The 18761-nt window shown below is 42.3% G+C and overlaps 1 protein-coding gene across 3 annotated transcripts in view; it reads left to right on the top strand.

Annotated features, from left to right (window-relative positions):
• Positions 1-7259, top strand: part of SBNO1 (strawberry notch homolog 1) — a 56645-nt gene extending 49386 nt beyond the window's left edge. For 2 of the 3 annotated variants that reach the window (XM_005691367.3, XM_018061358.1), the window contains exon 32: positions 814-2186. In XM_005691367.3, the coding sequence (XP_005691424.1) occupies positions 814-956 (143 nt within the window). In that variant the 3' untranslated portion in view covers positions 957-2186. Of the gene's footprint in view, positions 1-813 lie in introns of all 3 variants that reach the window. The other variant, XM_005691365.3, reaches the window with a different exon arrangement.

Genomic DNA, 18761 nt, shown 5'->3' with positions numbered 1-18761 from the left:
CTGGACTGAAGTCATGCAGGAGCAAGGGAGACCAGGCTGGCCACTCCCACCAATCCCTCAGTGACAGGCTTCACTTCACAGCAGTCCACCCAGTTACTGTACTTGCCTTGTCACGTGCTCTTTGTTTCTTTTGCAACGACCTTTCTCTGTATCATGAGTTGCCTGCGGGCCAGAGTCAGTCCATGAGCATTTTTTTGATCCTCAAGTATTTTTGGTTGCCAGATTTCAGTTGAGTTAGTTGCCACCTTGTAAAAAATCAAAAGAATGGATTTCTGTCTTCTGTTGTGTTTTTTTTTTAAAGATTCTACTACAGAGAAGCCTGGAGTATTGAGCCCCTGTTCCCACATGAGAGAAGTTCAGGTTCCCTTATACAGGATGTATACACTGTCCAGTTTGCTGACTTCCACACTCTTCCACTTAGAAGTTAGTGTTTCAGTATGCATTTGAATTTGTACCACTATCTGGAGTCTCTCTGGTACATTAGTACATACCAAAGATGGTGGTGCTTGTGTGCGTTTCTAGACTGCAAAGATAGTGGCTAGGAAGATCCTGTATCTGGCTTTCTCCTGCCTTAGCAGGTAGGTGGTATTGCCCTAGACACATGAATGTGCTCAGGCATTTGTGGGTAATACTGCTGAGGGGTCAGGCTGCTTCTGAAGGGGCCAGTTCAGTTGTTTAGTATTCATTTAGTTTGTGTATGGAATCTTGTTCATTGACTTAATATTATAACATCATTGGAATTTTCTGTGAAGCTGTAAAATACAGTATGAGTTCTCCTGGATGCAACCTTTATAAATTGTTTTCTCCTTGCAGGTTTGATCATTCCTGCAAATTGTGTGTCTCCTCTTATAAATCTCCTTTCAACTTCAGACCAGTCTCAACAGCTTGCAGTCCAGCAGAAACAGCTCTGGCAGCAGCGTCACCCCCAGAGCATTGCCAGCTTGAGCAGCACATAAGAACAGACAGGTTTCAACATGGATGTATCTGAAATGCTGTTGAAGCATATCATTTGCATAAAAATCAGGGACAGTTTCCAAAGAATTATAATTTTTTTTCAGTTGTGCTCTCTCTAGTTAATTTTCTTGGGAATAAGGACAAACCTGGAATAGATAGCAAAACTGAAAATCAGCAGTGCCGACAGTGGTACATCTGTCTTTCCTTGTGCTTTTCCCATGGTACTTACCGTATGCTTTTACTTTGGGTGAGCAGAGGGGTATGTGTGTGTATGTGTCAGTCTGTTTGTTTGTTTGTGAGTTTGTTAAAAGCTGCGAACCATAATTGGTTTAAAAATGCTTGGAACTTCCCAAACTGGCTTTACTTTTATGTTATACAGTGCTCAGGGTTAACGCAGTACATCCATGCCATTGCTGTGGGACTTATCCCCGGATGCATGTGTTTTGAGTCTATAAATAGAGAAAATATATATTGGTTTCTTTTTCCAACTTATTAAAACAATAGGTTTATTAAAGCATGAAATGAAAGGTTGCATATCATGCATTCAGGTTCTTTTCTAGTTTTTGTTCTGACAGTGCATGTCTTTGAAAGCATGCGTAAACAAGATTAACACAGAAGTCAAGTAACAGCAAAACATTTGTAGATGTACAGCATTGGTTATTGCATTTTTATAGTGTTTATACCTGGGTGTTGCTTCAAACCCTGCAAAATCTCCTCCTCCCATTCTTCCTGCCCCAGGTTTCTTGTCGAGGTAATGAGTACACACATTTTTTTGGTGATAAAACTCTTAAAAGTTAATTTTAATGTATTAATAGCATTCCTAATGTGTGCTGCAAAAAAGGCTACAAGCCTGTTTTTTCTTAAAGTTACATCTTTCTTAACTTAAAGATAGTTGTAGAAAGGAATACAGATTGGCTTCTGTCTTGCAAACAATCCTTTTTTTTAACTTCATTATCTTAATTTGCTTTGTCACTCTTAAAAATGAAAACTTTGTACTTGAGTTGTAAACTAGACAATGAGGAAACACTTGAGGCTTCTGCTGTATGTTTATTTCTTGTTGTTAATTGTTGTTACCCAGTAACTTGAATATTGTTTAACGTGTTGTAAGACATTGTAGAGTTTATCTCAAGCTGTTAAAAATGGTAATGTACAAATGTGAATAGACACTTATCTATAATATGGGTAAGTTTTGTTTCGCCTATAATAGATGTTTATAAAAACAAGTGAGGGGACAATTGGTCTTTTTGTTTCCTTTTTTTTTCCCCTTTACTTTTTTTGCTTGCACAGGTTGCACTATTGAGAAACTGAGATTGTATAAACCTGGTCAAAAGCTGCAAGATACCACAATCTTGTAGATGTCAAATAAAAAGTTATTATACTAACCCGAAGTGGACTCTTGTTTAGGCCCTCACCACCTGCAGAAGTAGCCTGTGATGGAAATGCTGCAGAACTCGGCATGTTGCTCAACATTCCAGGTAGCCTTAGATTTTGGCTTCAAACCCACCCCACAAAATCAAAGTGGTGTTGAGGAAGGGGTGAAATAATAGTGCTTTCAGATGTTCTGCAAGTTGAACTGTTCTCCCTTGTTCCTTTCTAAACTTCTTGCAGGATCTGGTGAGATGTATGTTCAGTGATGGGTAAGCTAGAGCTGTCATCCTCTTGTGTTTCTACAAGCCTGAGTTTAGTTAGGTCACGTTCACCATAAGTTTTCTTTCTTTGGATGTATTTATTCTTAATGCCTAAAAGAACAAATTGAGAATAATTTTGGTTCTTTGGCATATTTTGCCCAGTGGATGCAACTTTTATCCTCAGTCTATCCTTATATCTCAGGCAGTGATCCATGTGAATATCAACCAGTATCCCTTGTTAGGGCCACTAGACCCAGCTGGCAGCCAGGAGCAGAGTTGTCCACCTGCACTAAAACTTCCCACTTAGTTCTGTTTTTAATCAGGAGCCTAGTCTGCTTCCATCAGCACCCCAGGGGAGATAGAGCTGTGGAGAGGAACCCTAACCATCCTGCTCTCTCCAGTGAGACAGAATGGCAGGGTTGTGGAAGAGAGACCGTCTCTCATAGGCTTGGCCCAACTTTGCTTTTTTTGTGTGTGCGGGCATCTTTTTTTTTTTTTAAGCAGGTTATGGTTTTTTCCAAGCAGCTTCACTATGAGGATTCTTTAATATGAAATTAGTTGACCCTCACAATTCACAATGTAACATTTGCTCTTGGAATAGCTATCTTGTTACAGAGGGGGATGTGTATGTCCTGTTCTTTGTAGAACAGCTTTGTTTTGCATTTTTAAAAAAGGTCCAGAAATAAGTCCTGTGAAAACTCTCAGAGTAGACCTCAGAAAGGCAGCCGTGTAAACGGATGGGGAGCTGAGGTGCCGGCTGCCCACGCTCATGGTGGTGCGGTGTGCACGTGAGCCCTTGGGGCCTCTGCCCATGCTCCTGTCTGGAGGTGAACAGACGACCTTTACACTGTGCCCTTATCCAAGTCAGCAAGTTTTAGGTTGGTCAACATGGGGAAACCCAGCATTCAACGTCCTCCTCTGTCAAAAAAAAATCAAGCCTCAAACAAGAGCTAACTTCTGTAAAACGGGTCTTGTATTTCAGGATCTGAATGCCATGTCTGAACCCAAGGACCTTGTTGAACTGTATGTGAGTCCATTTGGCCTCTGTAATGCCTTTTCTCCCTTTTTAGCAATATGGCGCTGAGCACAAAGATCTGGTTATGAATCATGTTTGTGTTTTCAGAGTTTACAGTACCGATTGTGCTGAAAACCACTTTCCCAGTCCAGAGCTGCTCAGATGGTATTGGGGGAGGTTAGTGTTCCCCTGGTCTAGCATCCTCCATACCACAAGGTCTCTAGCTGCAGTTTAGTGGGATTATCCAGATATGTATCAATGATACAAATTCCTAAAAGTATTAATAAGGTATTTTTAAACAGAACTTGATGAAAAAGTAAATATCTTAAACAATTTTCCCTTTCTGCTGCTAAATTGCCACTACAACTCTTCAGTATCTTTACTTCACATCTGTATATAAGTTAGTAAGAACCTGCATCCAAAGCAATGTAGGAGTGTGTGTATGTATATATATATTTATTCCAATCCAGTTAGCACTTCAGAAACCTTTTTGAGTTGCAACAGTAAAACCCTTTAGTTTTATCTTGCTTCATCTGTAAAGGTAAAAGTTCTAGATTACCAAACTCCAGGGAAATATTAATGTTTTAGAGGCATAATTTTCTGGCTGTACCCCCTGGGGCATTCATTTGCTAATCTCTATGTGATGCTCTCAGAACAACTTCTAACAGGGATGACAACCAAGGGTACCAGGACAGCACGTAGAGTTGTATAATGGGAACCTTTCCCTCATTCCCCTCCACTTTCCAAGGAGGGGGAAGAAAAGCGATAGATTAGAAATGGTTGATGCATCTCAATTGATGAAAGTAGGAACAGAGGAAAAGTATTTTTCCCCTGGGTCCTTTTCTTGATTAGATGTTAAGAGGAAAGTCCCTACCCAATTACTATCTTAAAAAATGTACCTGAATGACATTCAGTAGTTTCTACGAATGGTGTTACATAAAGAGGCGCTGTGAAACTGGTACCTGGTTAACAGATGTTTGGTGAATGCAGGCACCCCAGTGGTGGTGGGCATTGGTCGACTATCCTTCCTATATCTGAGGTCTCCTTGGCTAACACCATACCCAGGTGCATGCACTGTGCACACCTTGCTGCTGGGATATGCAGCAGGCAGTCCATGTTGTGGCTACAGCTGTGAGCAGAAACCATTTGTAAAAAGACCTTGTTGGATGCCAGTTGTCTAATACAAGGCAGTGCATTTTAAGGGCATGTAAGTGAGGGAAACACATTTAGATACCTGCAACTCTAGCTAGCTAGTAATTTTTCTCTGAGTACTTGAGGTGAAATCCAAAACCCACCTTCTAATCTTACGCTGTACTTATATATATGTACATAATGTGTATATATAGAAATGGTGAGTTCTTTTGAATTCTGAATGTAAATATTTCTTGTAAATTGGGACCCCACCCACTTGTTTGTCTCTTTTCCCTCCTCCAGTTCTATTTATTCTTTTCTTGGTTTCCCATAGGGGGCTTCTTATATTTTTTTCTTTTTTGCTCTAGAAATGTATGAAAAACTTCAGTTGAATTTGTTCATGTATTTTAGAATTCGGTTTTGCATCTTTACTATAGAATTCCTGTGTCTGTTTTGTGTTAATATTTTTCAACATGCCTGATTGTGTTTTGCATTTTTATTACAAATTTTTTACTGTGTGCAATGCATTGTATTGGGGGAATGTACTTGAGTGCAATTTCTGATACTGTCATTATATGACTAGCTATGCTCATTTATGTTGCTCTTTGGAAGCTATAGTGAGCCTGTTTTCACCTGAAAAAATTTCTTCCCAAGACTTCTTTAAGCTCCTCTAACTTCTTCAGTGCATTTGGGATTAAACTCAACTCTTCAGTAAACCTGACTTGTTTCTACCCTTGCAATTTTTCAGGCCTGCACCACATCCTTCATCCTTGTGGCTTTCCAGCCGAGAGGAAAATCTTGTAGATCTGAACAGTGATGTATGGGCTGCTGCTGCTGCAAATTTTCTGTTTCTTAAAGAAGTTGAGTCTGTCCTTTTAGCCTTCAAATAATAATCAGAAACTTACTTTTCCAGTGAGCATGGGTGATCTGCTTCTCTCCCACCAGTTAAGGGGCAGAGATAGGCCCAGTATGTGCTGGTGTCCGTCCGTACTGGGAGGTTAGAGAACATACTTCCAGGGACAGCTGTCCTCCTGAGTAGAGCAGCACAAATGCTTGTGCAGGCTTCCTCAAGGGCCGATGCTGTGTGTTAACTGTGGAGGGGACAGGCTGGTGGGATCCCTTGAGTTGATCTTGACTAGATTGGCTGTAAACCTAGGAGCTGAGGGGGCTGGAGGCATTCTTTAACAATTGGATTAGTGTTGCCAGGAGGGCCCACCCAGGAATGGCTCACAGACGTGGTGGTAATCATTACCACCACTGTGGTAACAGGCAAACACTGTGTTTCTATCTACAGATTTTGTACTTTTAAGAAAATATTCCTCCGTAACTTTCAGCAAAGACACCACGAGTGTTTCTTGGGCCTTTCCTTTGTGTACACGTTTCATTTGTTGCTCTGAGCTTGGTAGACTTTTAGAAGTTGTCTGTATTTAGGTGAGTCTTGGGAACCTAGTGTGTTTTGAAAGAGGGCCTGTCAGAGGTGAGCTCGTCTGTCAGAGGCTTTCCTTCTCTGACTCCTAGGAAGCAGTTGAACCACATGGTTTGCAGCAGCAGCTGTCAGGCTGAGGCCACACTCTTGTAGTGCAGAGTCGAGCAAGGGGTGCCACCTGCGACGTAGGCTGTCTTCCACACTTACAGGTCAAGCCTCCTTGGGGCTGAGGGTCAGTCCGCAGGCTCCTTAGTGAGAACTCCCTGACTTTTCCACCCATCCCCTCGTCCTGAGGGCCTTTCTTGCTATGGCAGTATTTGTGGCACTGAAGAGGATAAAGAAGCTTGAGCCTTCTTTCTGACTTCCACTTTACGGGGCAGATAGCTTGTATTTTCTACGTAGCACATTGCAGTCTCGCCGCCATCAGAAAAAAAAAAATCATCCTGTTCATGGTTTATACTGAATTTGAAAACTACTGATATTATTTTTCAATAACCACTTGTATCTACCATCAACCATGAGAGGTGGGAAGAGGTACGCTGTATCTCTGCAATAAAACTTTTGCCAGGTTCTACCTCCCGCTGAGCAAAGGATACTTTTGTACTTAGGCATAGATCTTCCTCCTTTACTAATCTGACATGGTGCATCTTGAGACAACATGTGATGGAATCCAAAGACAATTTGAAACAAAGGTGGATGTAAAACTCTTTCAGTTGTTTCTGTTGTGTTCTTTTTTACAATCTCTCTTTTTATATTGCTACTCTGTTTTGAATGTCCGTCAGTGTATGAAGGGTACGCACTGTTCTGATGATACTGCACTGCTTCTTCAGCCTTCTGTGGTGATACAGTACCAAGTGTCCAGAGACAATTGTTCTAATCATTTTGATTTGTAACTTAAAAAAAAAATTGGGTCTCATGCAATAAAAAAATGTATTGGCTGCAGTTAGCAAGGTTTATACCCTTGCAAGTAAAAATGATCAACCATGAAGCGTAACAAAATTCTGTATTTCGTTTTTTGTTGTTGTGTTTTCTGATTTTTGTTTCTCTCTCTCTTTTTTTTTTTCCTTTTTTTGTATGATTCTTAAATAAATTAAACTGGCTAATATGCTGCTTTTATCAGTGTGTTTTCTTTGACTGGGCTCTTGAGTACCTGTTGGGGCTGTGTCAGGGCTCACCACGCTGACCTAGAGAGCTGCTTTCCATTGGGGGCTTGGACTTTTTATTGGCTTTGTATTTAAAAAGAATTCTAGAAGACTTCTTATGATGAGGATAAAAAGCAACTCAGCGCTTGTTAGAGCAAAAAAAAAGGCTGCGCCGCTGTAGAGCTTCAGTGAGTTGGCACTGGGTGCCTGGGCCGGGGGGCTCAGATCACAGGTGTCCTCTGCAAGGTGCCGCAGTGCTGGAGAACTTGGGGATATGAGGCTTGAAAATTCATTCCTGCTGCTGCACAGCCATCCAGTCCGTGAGTCTGAGATTGGAGCTCTGCTGATGAAAAACAAAACAGAAACTACTGCAGACAGCTTAGCGTGTGCCAGTCACTGTGGGTGCTTCCCATAGTCCTCAGTCCTCTGCTAGTTCTCAGATGAAAAGCTTTTTATTTCTAAGGCTTGTGGAATTGGTGCCTATATTTCATATTTCTTCACTCAGTATTTAATAAGCCACTGCTATGTGTCTAGCATCAGGTCGCATGGCTGTCTTTGGTAGGGATTCTTCATGGGTAGTTATTTTCATATAGAGACAGCAAATAAGCAATTAGGTGAAGGTTCTGGTGGCCATGGGAGCTAGGAAGGAAACATCAGGAATTCCGGGTGTGGGGGGTGTGGTAAAATGGAGAGGAGGTGAGCCACTATCCACTGGCACCAGACTGCTTCGTGGAGCCTGTGGTGGACAGAGACGGGGAGGGTGGTGAGCTCTGGGGCTCTTGGATGGCGAAGTAATGATTGGCGGAGAGATCCAGTCAGATCCTTGCACTGGGCACGGGAAGCCAGAGAATTCGGGGATGAAGAGGAGAGAAGATACTACAGGACACCCAGAATGGTGAGTAGATCCTGTGTCCTGTGTGTGTGTGCGTGTGTGTGTGTAAGCCTCCCTGCCTCTATTCACCTCTATGCCATGTGAGAGCTGGCACTCGCTTCACAGATGAGATGGGCACAGAGGTTGAAGAACTGCAGGGGTGGTCTGGACCAGGGATCCATGCCACTCACTCGTTCTCTAGATGTGGACAAAGGTATTTTTTTAAAAAACGTTTAAAAAAATGTTGAGTCTGGCTTGTTTGTGAGTCCTCTTTGTGGGCTTTGAAATGCTTGAGAGCATCATGTTCAATTTGTAGCTTGAAATGCTTAAGGGAATTTAATCAAATTTGTAAATGGTGTTCATGTTTAGGGGAATTCAGCCTGCCAAACACATGAGGTAACCGAGCATTAATTGAAGAACAAGTGAAAGGGAGTGTTTTACATTTTAACTGGAATCTCACAAAAATATTTATAAATTGAGCGTCAAGATTTAAAGAAAACTTGTTCTTAAGTGTATAATCTTAATACATTGAGTATTAACCTGAATAAGAAGAAATGAGAGGCCAGCCTTTGTGGAGAGCCTCCGTCGTCCTCACTGAGTTTTCCCGTTAACAGTTCCAGTGTGCTTTGACTTTATTCCCTTCAGGGATTCGTCTGTAATCTGGGTCTGCTTTCTGCCTCACATGCTGCTGCCCTGGGCCTCCATACCGTGGGCCTTCGGGCCAGTCCATTCTTAGCGGGGGCAGGGAGAGGCGGGGGCTGTCCTGTGCATAGTGTGGTGTTGAGCAGCACCCTTGTTGCCTACCCACTAGATACCAGTCGCACACGCTGCGTGCCCTGCACCCTGCCAACAGTGAAAACCCACAATGTCTCCAGACATGGCCTCTTGACGGGAAAAACTGCCTCTAAGCAAGTCGGTCACACACAGGCCAACACTGGTGTCTGATCTGTGTGTCTGCATGCACATTTGTGTTTTATAGAGGACAAGGCCCATGAACAAGGGGGCAACACCCTTGAGATAATGGAAAATACAAATGTTAACTGGCTAGGGGGTTTGGAGTATGTACAATACGATTTCCATAAGTATGAATATTTATCAGCTAGTCATTTGAGAGCATGATGTAAAGAAGCCATCTGTGAAGGCCTTTATGGAGAGAAAGGAGGCTAAAAGAAATGTGCAAAATGTTTATTTTTAGAGCCCAACTCTCAGCAAGTTGGCTCTGTCCTCCGAAAGCTGCCCACTCTGGGCGTCAAGTGCATCTTTGGGTTAGGAGAGGCGAGGGCCACACTGCCGGTTCCAAGCTACCATCCCGTTAGGAGTCACCACAAGGTAGCATGCAAAGGTAAGATGGCGAGGTGAACTTTAAATTAGTCTGGAATACTTAATTTTTATGTTTGTGATTGGTTGTTTACTTGAATAAGTAACGCCAGCACCTGACAGAAGTCAACAGGCAGATGAGAACGCACACTGAACATTCTCTCTGCTCCTCCCGCTTGGCCCTCATTCTCCTTTCCAAGGCAGTCATACTTGCCAGTTTCTTCACTATCCTTTCTTGGGGAACTTGAGAGGGTAAATTTTTGAGTATCACAAAAAATGCTCTAGCTTCTGTTGTTTATCTGTGGTTGTAGGCAAGATTCATTCTCACAAAGATGGATGTGCAATTACTGGAGAAAGGCAAACTAGAATAAATTATTACTTGTAGAAAATAGAGACATTCATGAACCTTCAGTAGAAAGTCAAGTGTTCTGTGAAGATGCCCACTGTTGAGAGGCATAAGAGGTCCCTAGAATGTACTTTTTTATCTCTAGTCCTAGATCAAGATAAGTTATAGAATCCTCTAAATTTCTGCATTACTTTTGGATTTCCCTTTAGCTATGTCCACAGTGTCTGTTTTCACATGTGTGTTTCCTGTTCAGAGGTATTGCTATGCAAATCGGATTATTCTGTTTGCTGATTAGACTTAAACAAACTTTTGAGGTCTAACACAGGGATTGGCAAACCATGGTCCACGGGTCCATCCAGTCCACTGTCTCCTATTTTTGAATGACCCTAGAAGCTAAGAATAGTTTTTATTTTCTTAAATGTTTGAAAAAATACATTTTTTTGTTTTTTTTTGTTTGTTTTATATTCATTTATGGCTGCATTGGATCTTCGTTGCTGCACGTGGGCTTTCTCTAGTTGTGGCGAGTGGTTACTTTTCATTGCGGTGTGCAGGCTTTTCACTGTGGTGGCTTCTCTTGTGAAACATGGGCTCTAGGCTTGCAGGCTTAATTGCCCCTTGGCATGTGGAATCTTCCCAACCAGGGATCAAACCCATGTTCCCTGCATTGGCAGGTGGGTTCTTAACTACTGGATCACCAGGGAAGTCCCAGAATATTTTGTATCATGTGAAAAATACCTGATATTCAAATATCAGTGTTCACAAAGTCTTATTGGAATCCAGGCATGCCCATCATTTGATGTATCATCTAAGGCAGTGCTATAATGGCAGACTTAAACAGTGAGAGATAATGTGGCCTGCAAAGCTTAAAATATTGATTATATGACCCTTTTCAGGAAAGCTTGCCAGCTCCTGGTCAATAAAACAGAAATAATGGCAGAAACATAACTGAAAATTAATAAATTTGGGTGTAGACTTCTGATCAAAACTCAGCTTGATGTCAAGTATGGTTTTACTGTCCAGAGGATATAAACCACACTGGAGTCACTGCTAAGTTAATCATGATACTTAACCCACAGCCTGTCTGGTTATCAAACTGTTGGGTCTGACTGCCTAGTTAACTAGATTCTTAGGTCGGTGGTCTCCGAATGTTTCTGCTCACATAGTCTTTTTGTTTTGTTTGTTTTTTTGACTGTGCCCCATGGCATGCAGGATCTGCAGGATCCTACTTCCTTGACCAGGGATCACATCTGTGCCCCCTGCAGTGGAAGCACAGAGTTCAAAGCACTGGACCGCCAGGGAAGACTTTGATCATGTATTCTAGTAAGCATTTCTGAGTGTACGTCCACTGTTAATTTACTAAATTATTTATAAGTCCTGTGTGTGCTTCTGTGCTAGTATGTATGCAGTAAATCCCACATACATAGAAGTTTAAATATACCCTCAACTCCTACAAGTCCCCTTCTTACCACCTGGGGCAGGTTCACTGCACTTTGGAGCTGATGGCCCCAGAATGGTATCAAGTTTCCTAACAATTTCAAGACTTTTCTGATGCTTTTCCCTTAGGCAAAAACGGTACATATGTTGTCTGACTGCTTTCTTAGGATGTTAAGAGTTTTGAGAATTCTTGGAGCTTCATCCCATCAAACCTCCCTAATCTTATAGATGAACTAAGGCCCAGATAGGTTAAACAAGTTATTTGAGGCCTAAAGCGTTGGCTCACAGTGGATCCAGAGCTAAAGCTTATCCCCTGAGGCTTTTCCACTGGACCCTGCTTTCTCCTTCATCTGTTGTGTTCCCTGGCAAATCACTCTGTGACATACCCATTAAACTAATAAGGGTCCATTCTGCTACTGCTGCTGCTAAGTCGCGTCAGTCATGTCCGACTCTCTGTGACCCCATAGACGGCACCCAACAGGCTCCTCCATCCCTGGGATTCTCTAGGCAAGAATAATGGAGTGGGTTGCCATTTATCATTCTAAAACCACTCATTTAAAAGGACCTATCTTGAATTCAGGGTTTTTGAGCATCCACCTGTTCTCTTTGCTTGGCCCTGCAATAAACCTTTCTTTGCTTAAAAAAAAAAAAAAAAATAAGCTAAAGGGACTTATTTGAGAGTTTCATGCAGATTTCCTTTTTTTTTTTTTTTGCTGTGCTAGTTCTTAGTTGTGGCATGTGGGATCTAGTTCCCTAAGCAGGGATTGAACCTGGGTCCCCTGCATTGGGAGTGCAGAGTCTTACCCACTGGAATCTGTACATGTGACTTTTTTGGGGATAAAAGGTCTCTGCAGGTGTAATTAAAGTTCTTGAGATAAGATCATCCTGCATTAATTAAAGTGGGTCTTCAATCCAGTAACAACTGTTCTTAGAAGAGCCAGGGAGAAGACACGTAGAGAAGAAGGCCATCTGAAGGCAGGGCTGCAGTGACGTGACCACAAGCCAAAGAATGCATGTAGCCATTCTGGAAGCTGGAAGAGGGCAGACTTCAGGCCCCAGAACTGAGAGCAAGTAAGTCTCTGTTGTTTTAAGCCACCAGTTAGTGGTAATTAGATAATGGCAGCCCCAGGAAGCTAACACATCTCTTATGGAGAGTGAGTTGTGAGCAGGAAGAAGGTTGTGAACAGGAGTTACCACCTGCAAATGGGAATTGGTCTTGCTTTGCCTCATTTCTAGGAACACACTGAGGCCCTTTATGGAATGTTCTATATGCCTTGACTAGACATTCAAGGATTCAGGTCTTTCCTTTATGTGGCTCAAACTCAAGGAGACCAGCCAAATGCAATAGTGGGCAATAGCAGGGAAGTCTTTTCAGAGGTGCGATAGTTGAGCTGGGCTTTGAGGAGTTCACCGAGTGAAACACAAGGGCAAGTTGGTGTGATGAAGGCTCTGATGTGGGAGTGAACAAGCACCAGGGTCATAATCTAGTCTGGTCTGAAGAACTCATGGGAGACAAGGGGTAAGGAAATGGCTCCAGTGTAGTGGGGTGAGAGGGGACAGCGAAACAGGGCAGCCATGCCTGTAATGATAAGCTTCATCACAACATGGGGATGGTCTTCTCCTGCTGTTGCTGCAATAGCGCCTGAGACATAGTAAACACTTCATAACTATTAATATTTGTTGAATAAAGGGGATCCTCCCCTCCCACCATGATCTCAGTGGATGTAGGAAAAGCATTTGGGATGAGGTGGGAGGGAGGCTCAAATGGGAGGGGATATATGTATATTTGGGGCTTCCCAGGTGGTGGTAGTGGTAAAGGACCTGCCTGCCAGTGCAGGAGATGTAAGAGATGCAGGTTCGATTCCTGGCTCAGGAAGATCCCCTGGAGGAGGGCATGGCAACCCACTCCAGTATTCTTGCCTGGAGAATCCCCATGGACAGAAGAGCCTGGTGGGCTGCCGTCCATGGGGTCGCTTAGAGTTGGATATGACTGAAGTGACTTAGCATGCACGTATGTATATATATATATAGCTGATTCACTTTGTTGTATAGCAGAAATTCACATAGTATTGTAAAGCAATTATATGCCAACAACAACAAAAAAATCACTTTAAAAAAAGAAACAGCATTTGGGTTTCCCTGGTGGTCCGGTGGTTCAGAAGCCACCTTGCAGTGCAGAGGATACCAGTCTGATCCCTGGTCCAGGAAGATCCCACATGCTTTGGGGCGAGTAAGCCCTTGTTTTGCAACTACCAAAGCCTGTGCACCCTAGAGCCCTTGCTCCACCACAAGAGAAGCACCGCAGTGAGCAGCCCGTGCACCGCAACTAAAGAATAGCTCCTGCTCACTGCAACTAGAGAAAGCCCAGCAACAAAGACCCAGCACAGCCAAAAATAAAATTTAAAAAAAGGAAGTCTGATTCTAAAAAAGCATTTGACAAAATCCAACTCTTTTATGATAAAAACACTCAAACTAGGAAGAGAAGGGAACGTTCTCAACTTGATAAAAGGCATCTATGAAAAGGCCACAGTGAACATCATACTTAATGGTGAAAACCTAAAATCTTTACTCCTAAGATCAGGAACAAGGCAAGAATGTCTGCTTTTACTGCTTCTATCCAGTTCTGTCCTCGAGGTTCTAGGCAGAGCTATGTGGCAAGTAAAAGAAAATGCATTGCATTTGGAAAGGAAGAATAAAAACTCTGTATTTGCAGATAACATGATCTTATATAGAGAGTATCCTAAAGAGTCTATATGCAGACACAACTATTACAGCTAAAAAGTGAATTCAGGAAAGTGTCAGGATAGACGACAATACAGAAAAATAAGTTGTGTTTCTACACACTAAAGATAACCCTAAAATTAAGAAAACCTCACAAATCCATCAAAAATAATGAAATACTTAGGAATACATTTAACCAAAGAAGTACAAGGCTTGTAGACTGAAAACTATTTAAAAATTTGTTGAAATTAAAGGAAAAGAACTAAATGATTGGAAAGTCATCTTGTAGTCACGGATTGGAAGAGTTGACATTGAAATTAAAATCGCAATATTCCCTAACTTGATGAACTTAATACAAGCTGTATCCAAATTCCAACTTTTTTTCTAGAAAAAAAAAAAATACAAGCTGATCCTAAAATTCGTAGGGACATGCAAAAGACCCAGAATAGCCAAAATAATCTTGAAAAAGTTGGAGCACTCAGACTTCCTGAATTCAAAGCCTACTCCAAAGCTACAGTGTAGTAGGGATACAAGGATAGAGTCCATAGATCAGTGGAATAGAATTGAGAGTTTAGAAATAAACTCACACTCATCATCAACTAATTTTCAACAAGGGTGTCAAGACCATGCAATGGGGAAAGAATATACTTTCCAACAAATGATACTGAGACAACTGACTGGATATTCACGTGCAGAGAATGAATTTTGTGTATGAATCCATACACAAAAATTACCTAAAAACGGATCAAAGGCCTAAATATAAGAACAAAAAGTAGAAAAACTATTTGAAGAAAACTTAGGTGAAAATTTTCATGACCTTTGACAACATATGATACCCAAACCACAAGCAAATAGACATTTAAAAATAGATAGGTTGGACTTCATCAAAATCAGAAACTTTTGGAGCATTCCCTGGGTGTCCAGTGGTTAGGACTTCTTGCTCTCATTGTCAAGGGCCTCGGTTCAATCCCTGCTTTGGGAATGAAATCCCACAAACCACGTGGTGCTGGCGGGGAGTGTGGGTAGAATTAAAACCTTTTCTATACCAAAACTGTGGGCTTCCTCATAGCTCGGTTGGTAAAGAATTCACCTGCAAAGCAGGAGACCCCGGTTCAATTCCTTGGTTGGGAAGATCCCCTGGAGAATGGATAGGCTACCCACTCCAGTATTCTTGGGCTTCCCTTATGGCTCAGCTGGTAAAGAACCCGCCTGCAATGTGGGAGACCTGGGTTCGATCCCTGGGTTGGGAAGATCCCCTGGAGAAGGGAAAGGCTACCCACTCCAGTATTCTGGCCTGGAGAATTCCATGGACTGTGTAACCCATGGGGTCGCAAAGAGTCGGGCACGCCTGAGAGACTTTCACTTTTCGTACCAAAACTATCAAGAAAATTAAAAGAGGGCTTCTCTGGTGGCACAATGGTAAAGAATCTACCTGCCAATGCAGGAGACACGAGTTCGATTTCTGGTCTGGGACTATCCTACATGACTTGGAGTTACTAAGCCTTGAGCCACAACTATCGAGCCTGGGAGCCACAAGAGCTATGCCCATGTGCCACAACTACTGAAGCCCACACGTCTAGAGCTGATGCTCTGAAACAAGAGGAGCCCCTGCACCCTAACTAGAGTGGCCCCCACTTGCAGCAACTAGAGGAAAGCCTGCACACAATGAAGACCCAGCACAGCCATAAATAATAAATAACATTTTTTAAAAAAGAATCCGCCTGCCAGTGAAGGAGACACTGGTTCAATCCCTGGATCTAGATGACCCCACTTGCCTCGGAGCAAGTAAGCCCTTACACCACTACTGTTGAGCCTGTGCTCTGGAGCCTGGGAACCACAACAAGAGAGTAGCCCCTGCTCTCTGCAACTGGAGAAAGCCCAGGGTAAACAAGGAAGACCCAGCACAGCCTAAATAAATAAATGAAATGAAACAAAGTTAAGAGATAGCCCACAGAATGGGAGAAAATATTTGCAAGCTATAAATCTGGGAAGGGACAAGTATCCAGAATAAAGAAGTCATACAACTTAACATAAAAACTCAAATTAAAAAATAGGTTAAAGGGGGGTACCTCTGTGGTGGGCCAGTGGCTAAGACTCTGAGCTCCCAAGGCAGGGGACTCAGGTTCACTCCCTGGTCAGGGAACTAGATCCCACATGCCACAATAAAGATCAAAGCTCCCAAGTGCCCCTTCAGCCAAATTCAAAAAGAAAAAATGCAAGGATTTCCCTGGTGATCCAGTGGTTAAGAATCTGCCTTTTAATACAGGGATGCAGGTTCAGTCGCTGGTGGGGAACTAAGATCCCACGTGCTACAAGGCAACTAAACCTGAGCGCTGTAACAAAGAACCTATCCACCAGAATGAAGGCCCAGCGCAGCCAAAAAAAAAAAAGCGAATCAAAACCATGAGATTCCAGTTCATACCAACTAGGATGCCTAAAATAAAAAAGCCAGATGATAAAAGTGTTGGTGAGGATATGGAGAAATTATAAATATTACAGATTGCTTGTAGGAATATAAATGATAGTCACTATGGAAAATAGCAGTTCCTCAAAAAGTTAAACACAGAGTTACTAGGTAACTCAGCAATTCCACTCCTGGTTATGTACCCCAAAGAACTAAAACATTTTCACAAAAACTTGAACACAAATGTTCATAGCAGCTTTACTCATAATAGTCAAAAAGTGAAAATGAATGAAATGTCCACCAGCTGATGAATGGATAAATAAAATATGGCCTATCTATACAATGGAATATTATTCAGTCATAAAGAGGAACATAGTCCTGATCTATGTTACAAAACGGATGGACCTTGAAAGTATTATACTAAGTGAAAGAGGCCATACACATATTTTAACTGAGTCCATTCATATGAAATGTCCAGAATAGGTACATCCATAGACATAGAAAGCAGATTAGCAGCTGCCTACAGCTATGGGTAGTGAAGAATGGGGAGTGACTATTGTTGGGTTTCCTTTGCGGGTGGCGGAAATATTCTAGAATTAGATAGTGCTGATGACTGCACAACTTTGTGCTTATACTAAATCCCACTGAATTGTGTATTTTTAAAGGGTGAATTTTACACCCTTTAAATGAATAGACCTAAAAAACAAGGAAAAATATTTTTCCATGATGATCTGTGGTGGGACTTCCTTGGTGGTCCAATGGTTAAGACTCTGCTTCCACTGCATGTGACATGAGTTTGACCTCTGGCAGGGTAACTAAGATCCCGCATGGCCCCCCACCCAAAATTATGATCAGTGAGGGGATGGACATCACTCTAAAAATACAATATGGAGAGAAGAGCCCACAACGTTTGTAGAAAGGACTGAAGCAGACCTCTGAGACCTGGATTTTTGCCCCAGGTCTGTCAGCCTATGAGCCCTCTGCTTTAGCTTCTAGCCCTGTACTGGTCCAATAAGTAAACCATTGGCTATTGTGGCTACCAATGTGACCAGTCCCAATCAGGATGAGCTGTAAGGGTAAAATACCCGGTGGATTTTGAATATAGTATCAGAAAAAGAATGTAAAGTATCTTAATAATTGCTTTATATTTATTATATATTGACTTCATACGTTATATATTTAAATCATGTTAAATAAAAAATAAAGATTAATTTCATCAGTTCTTTTTACTTTTTGAAATGTGATTATTTAAATTGTTAAACTATATATGTGGCTTGCAATACTTTTCTATTGGACAGTGCTACTCTAGAGTATTGGTCCCCTGGGAGCAGGGTAGGAAAAGGATGATATTAATTTACCCCCGAACTAACACTTCGCTGAACATCCTTGACGGAACCAGCCTAAAGCTGATCACAAGGGATCCTGGGAAGAGGGGTGTCGCTTGCACCTTCACTTCTAAAGGAAGGAGGGAGGGAATGGGTGTATCCTTTACCTCTGGGGCAATAAGAATCCTCACTAGATCCAGATGTATCTGAAAGTCTGTAGCTAATAAAGGATATTTACAAAGCAGGGCGATTAAAAATGGCAGAAAAGGGCGGGCATCTTGTGTCTTTTGAGAAGATTTACTATTTAAGGAGAACTCCAAGAAATAATACCTTCAAAAGCTTCATCATCTGATGTAAAATACATTTCATGACTGCAGTTCAGTCAGATTTGAGAAGTGGGCTGTGGTGGGGTAGGAAGAGGGTCAAAAATTGCAATGTAATCTCCAGGAGAGAAGAAACTTGGTCAAGTTTATTCTTGTCTTAGCGCCTAGAACAGTGCTCGCCACACAGCAGGCGCTTTTTAAATATTTGAACGAGTTAAGATGCAAAATTAGGTGGATGAGACGGTGTGTTTTTCGCGGGAGGAGGCCTTCGGCTTTTGTCCAGTGTCAAAGGAGTCTAGGCCGCCAAGGGGTTAACAGCCACTTACTTAATACTGACAGGGACGTGAAATTTATTTGAAATCAATGTCAAGAATTGGTTGATCTTATTCTGGGGAGAAGCCAGACCTCGGCGTCTGGAATGATCTACGTGCTTAAAAATACCACTCGCCACCATTTTCTCCAGGTAATTTTCCATCCCTGCCCCCACAGTCAAGGAGGGGGGGGGGCGAAAAAGTAATTCCGCAATCCTACCTAGCTTTAGAGAAAAAAAAAAAAAGAAAAAATGAATCGGTACAGCAACAAATCTCCAGGCATCGCCAGCGCAGCAGAAGAAAGGGACCCAGGTGGGCCTCGGGCATTGCCGGGACCCCAGCCCCCCAAACTTTGCCAAGTTGCGGGCGCCCAGTGCGCCCGGAGGCGCGGGGCGCGGCCGCGGGCGGCACCG

This window comes from Capra hircus, chromosome 17, assembly GCF_001704415.2.
Source record: "Capra hircus breed San Clemente chromosome 17, ASM170441v1, whole genome shotgun sequence".
NCBI lineage: Eukaryota > Metazoa > Chordata > Mammalia > Artiodactyla > Bovidae > Capra > Capra hircus.
The sequence above is the reverse complement of the archived record's forward strand: the minus strand, read 5'-3'. Positions and strand labels throughout refer to the sequence as shown.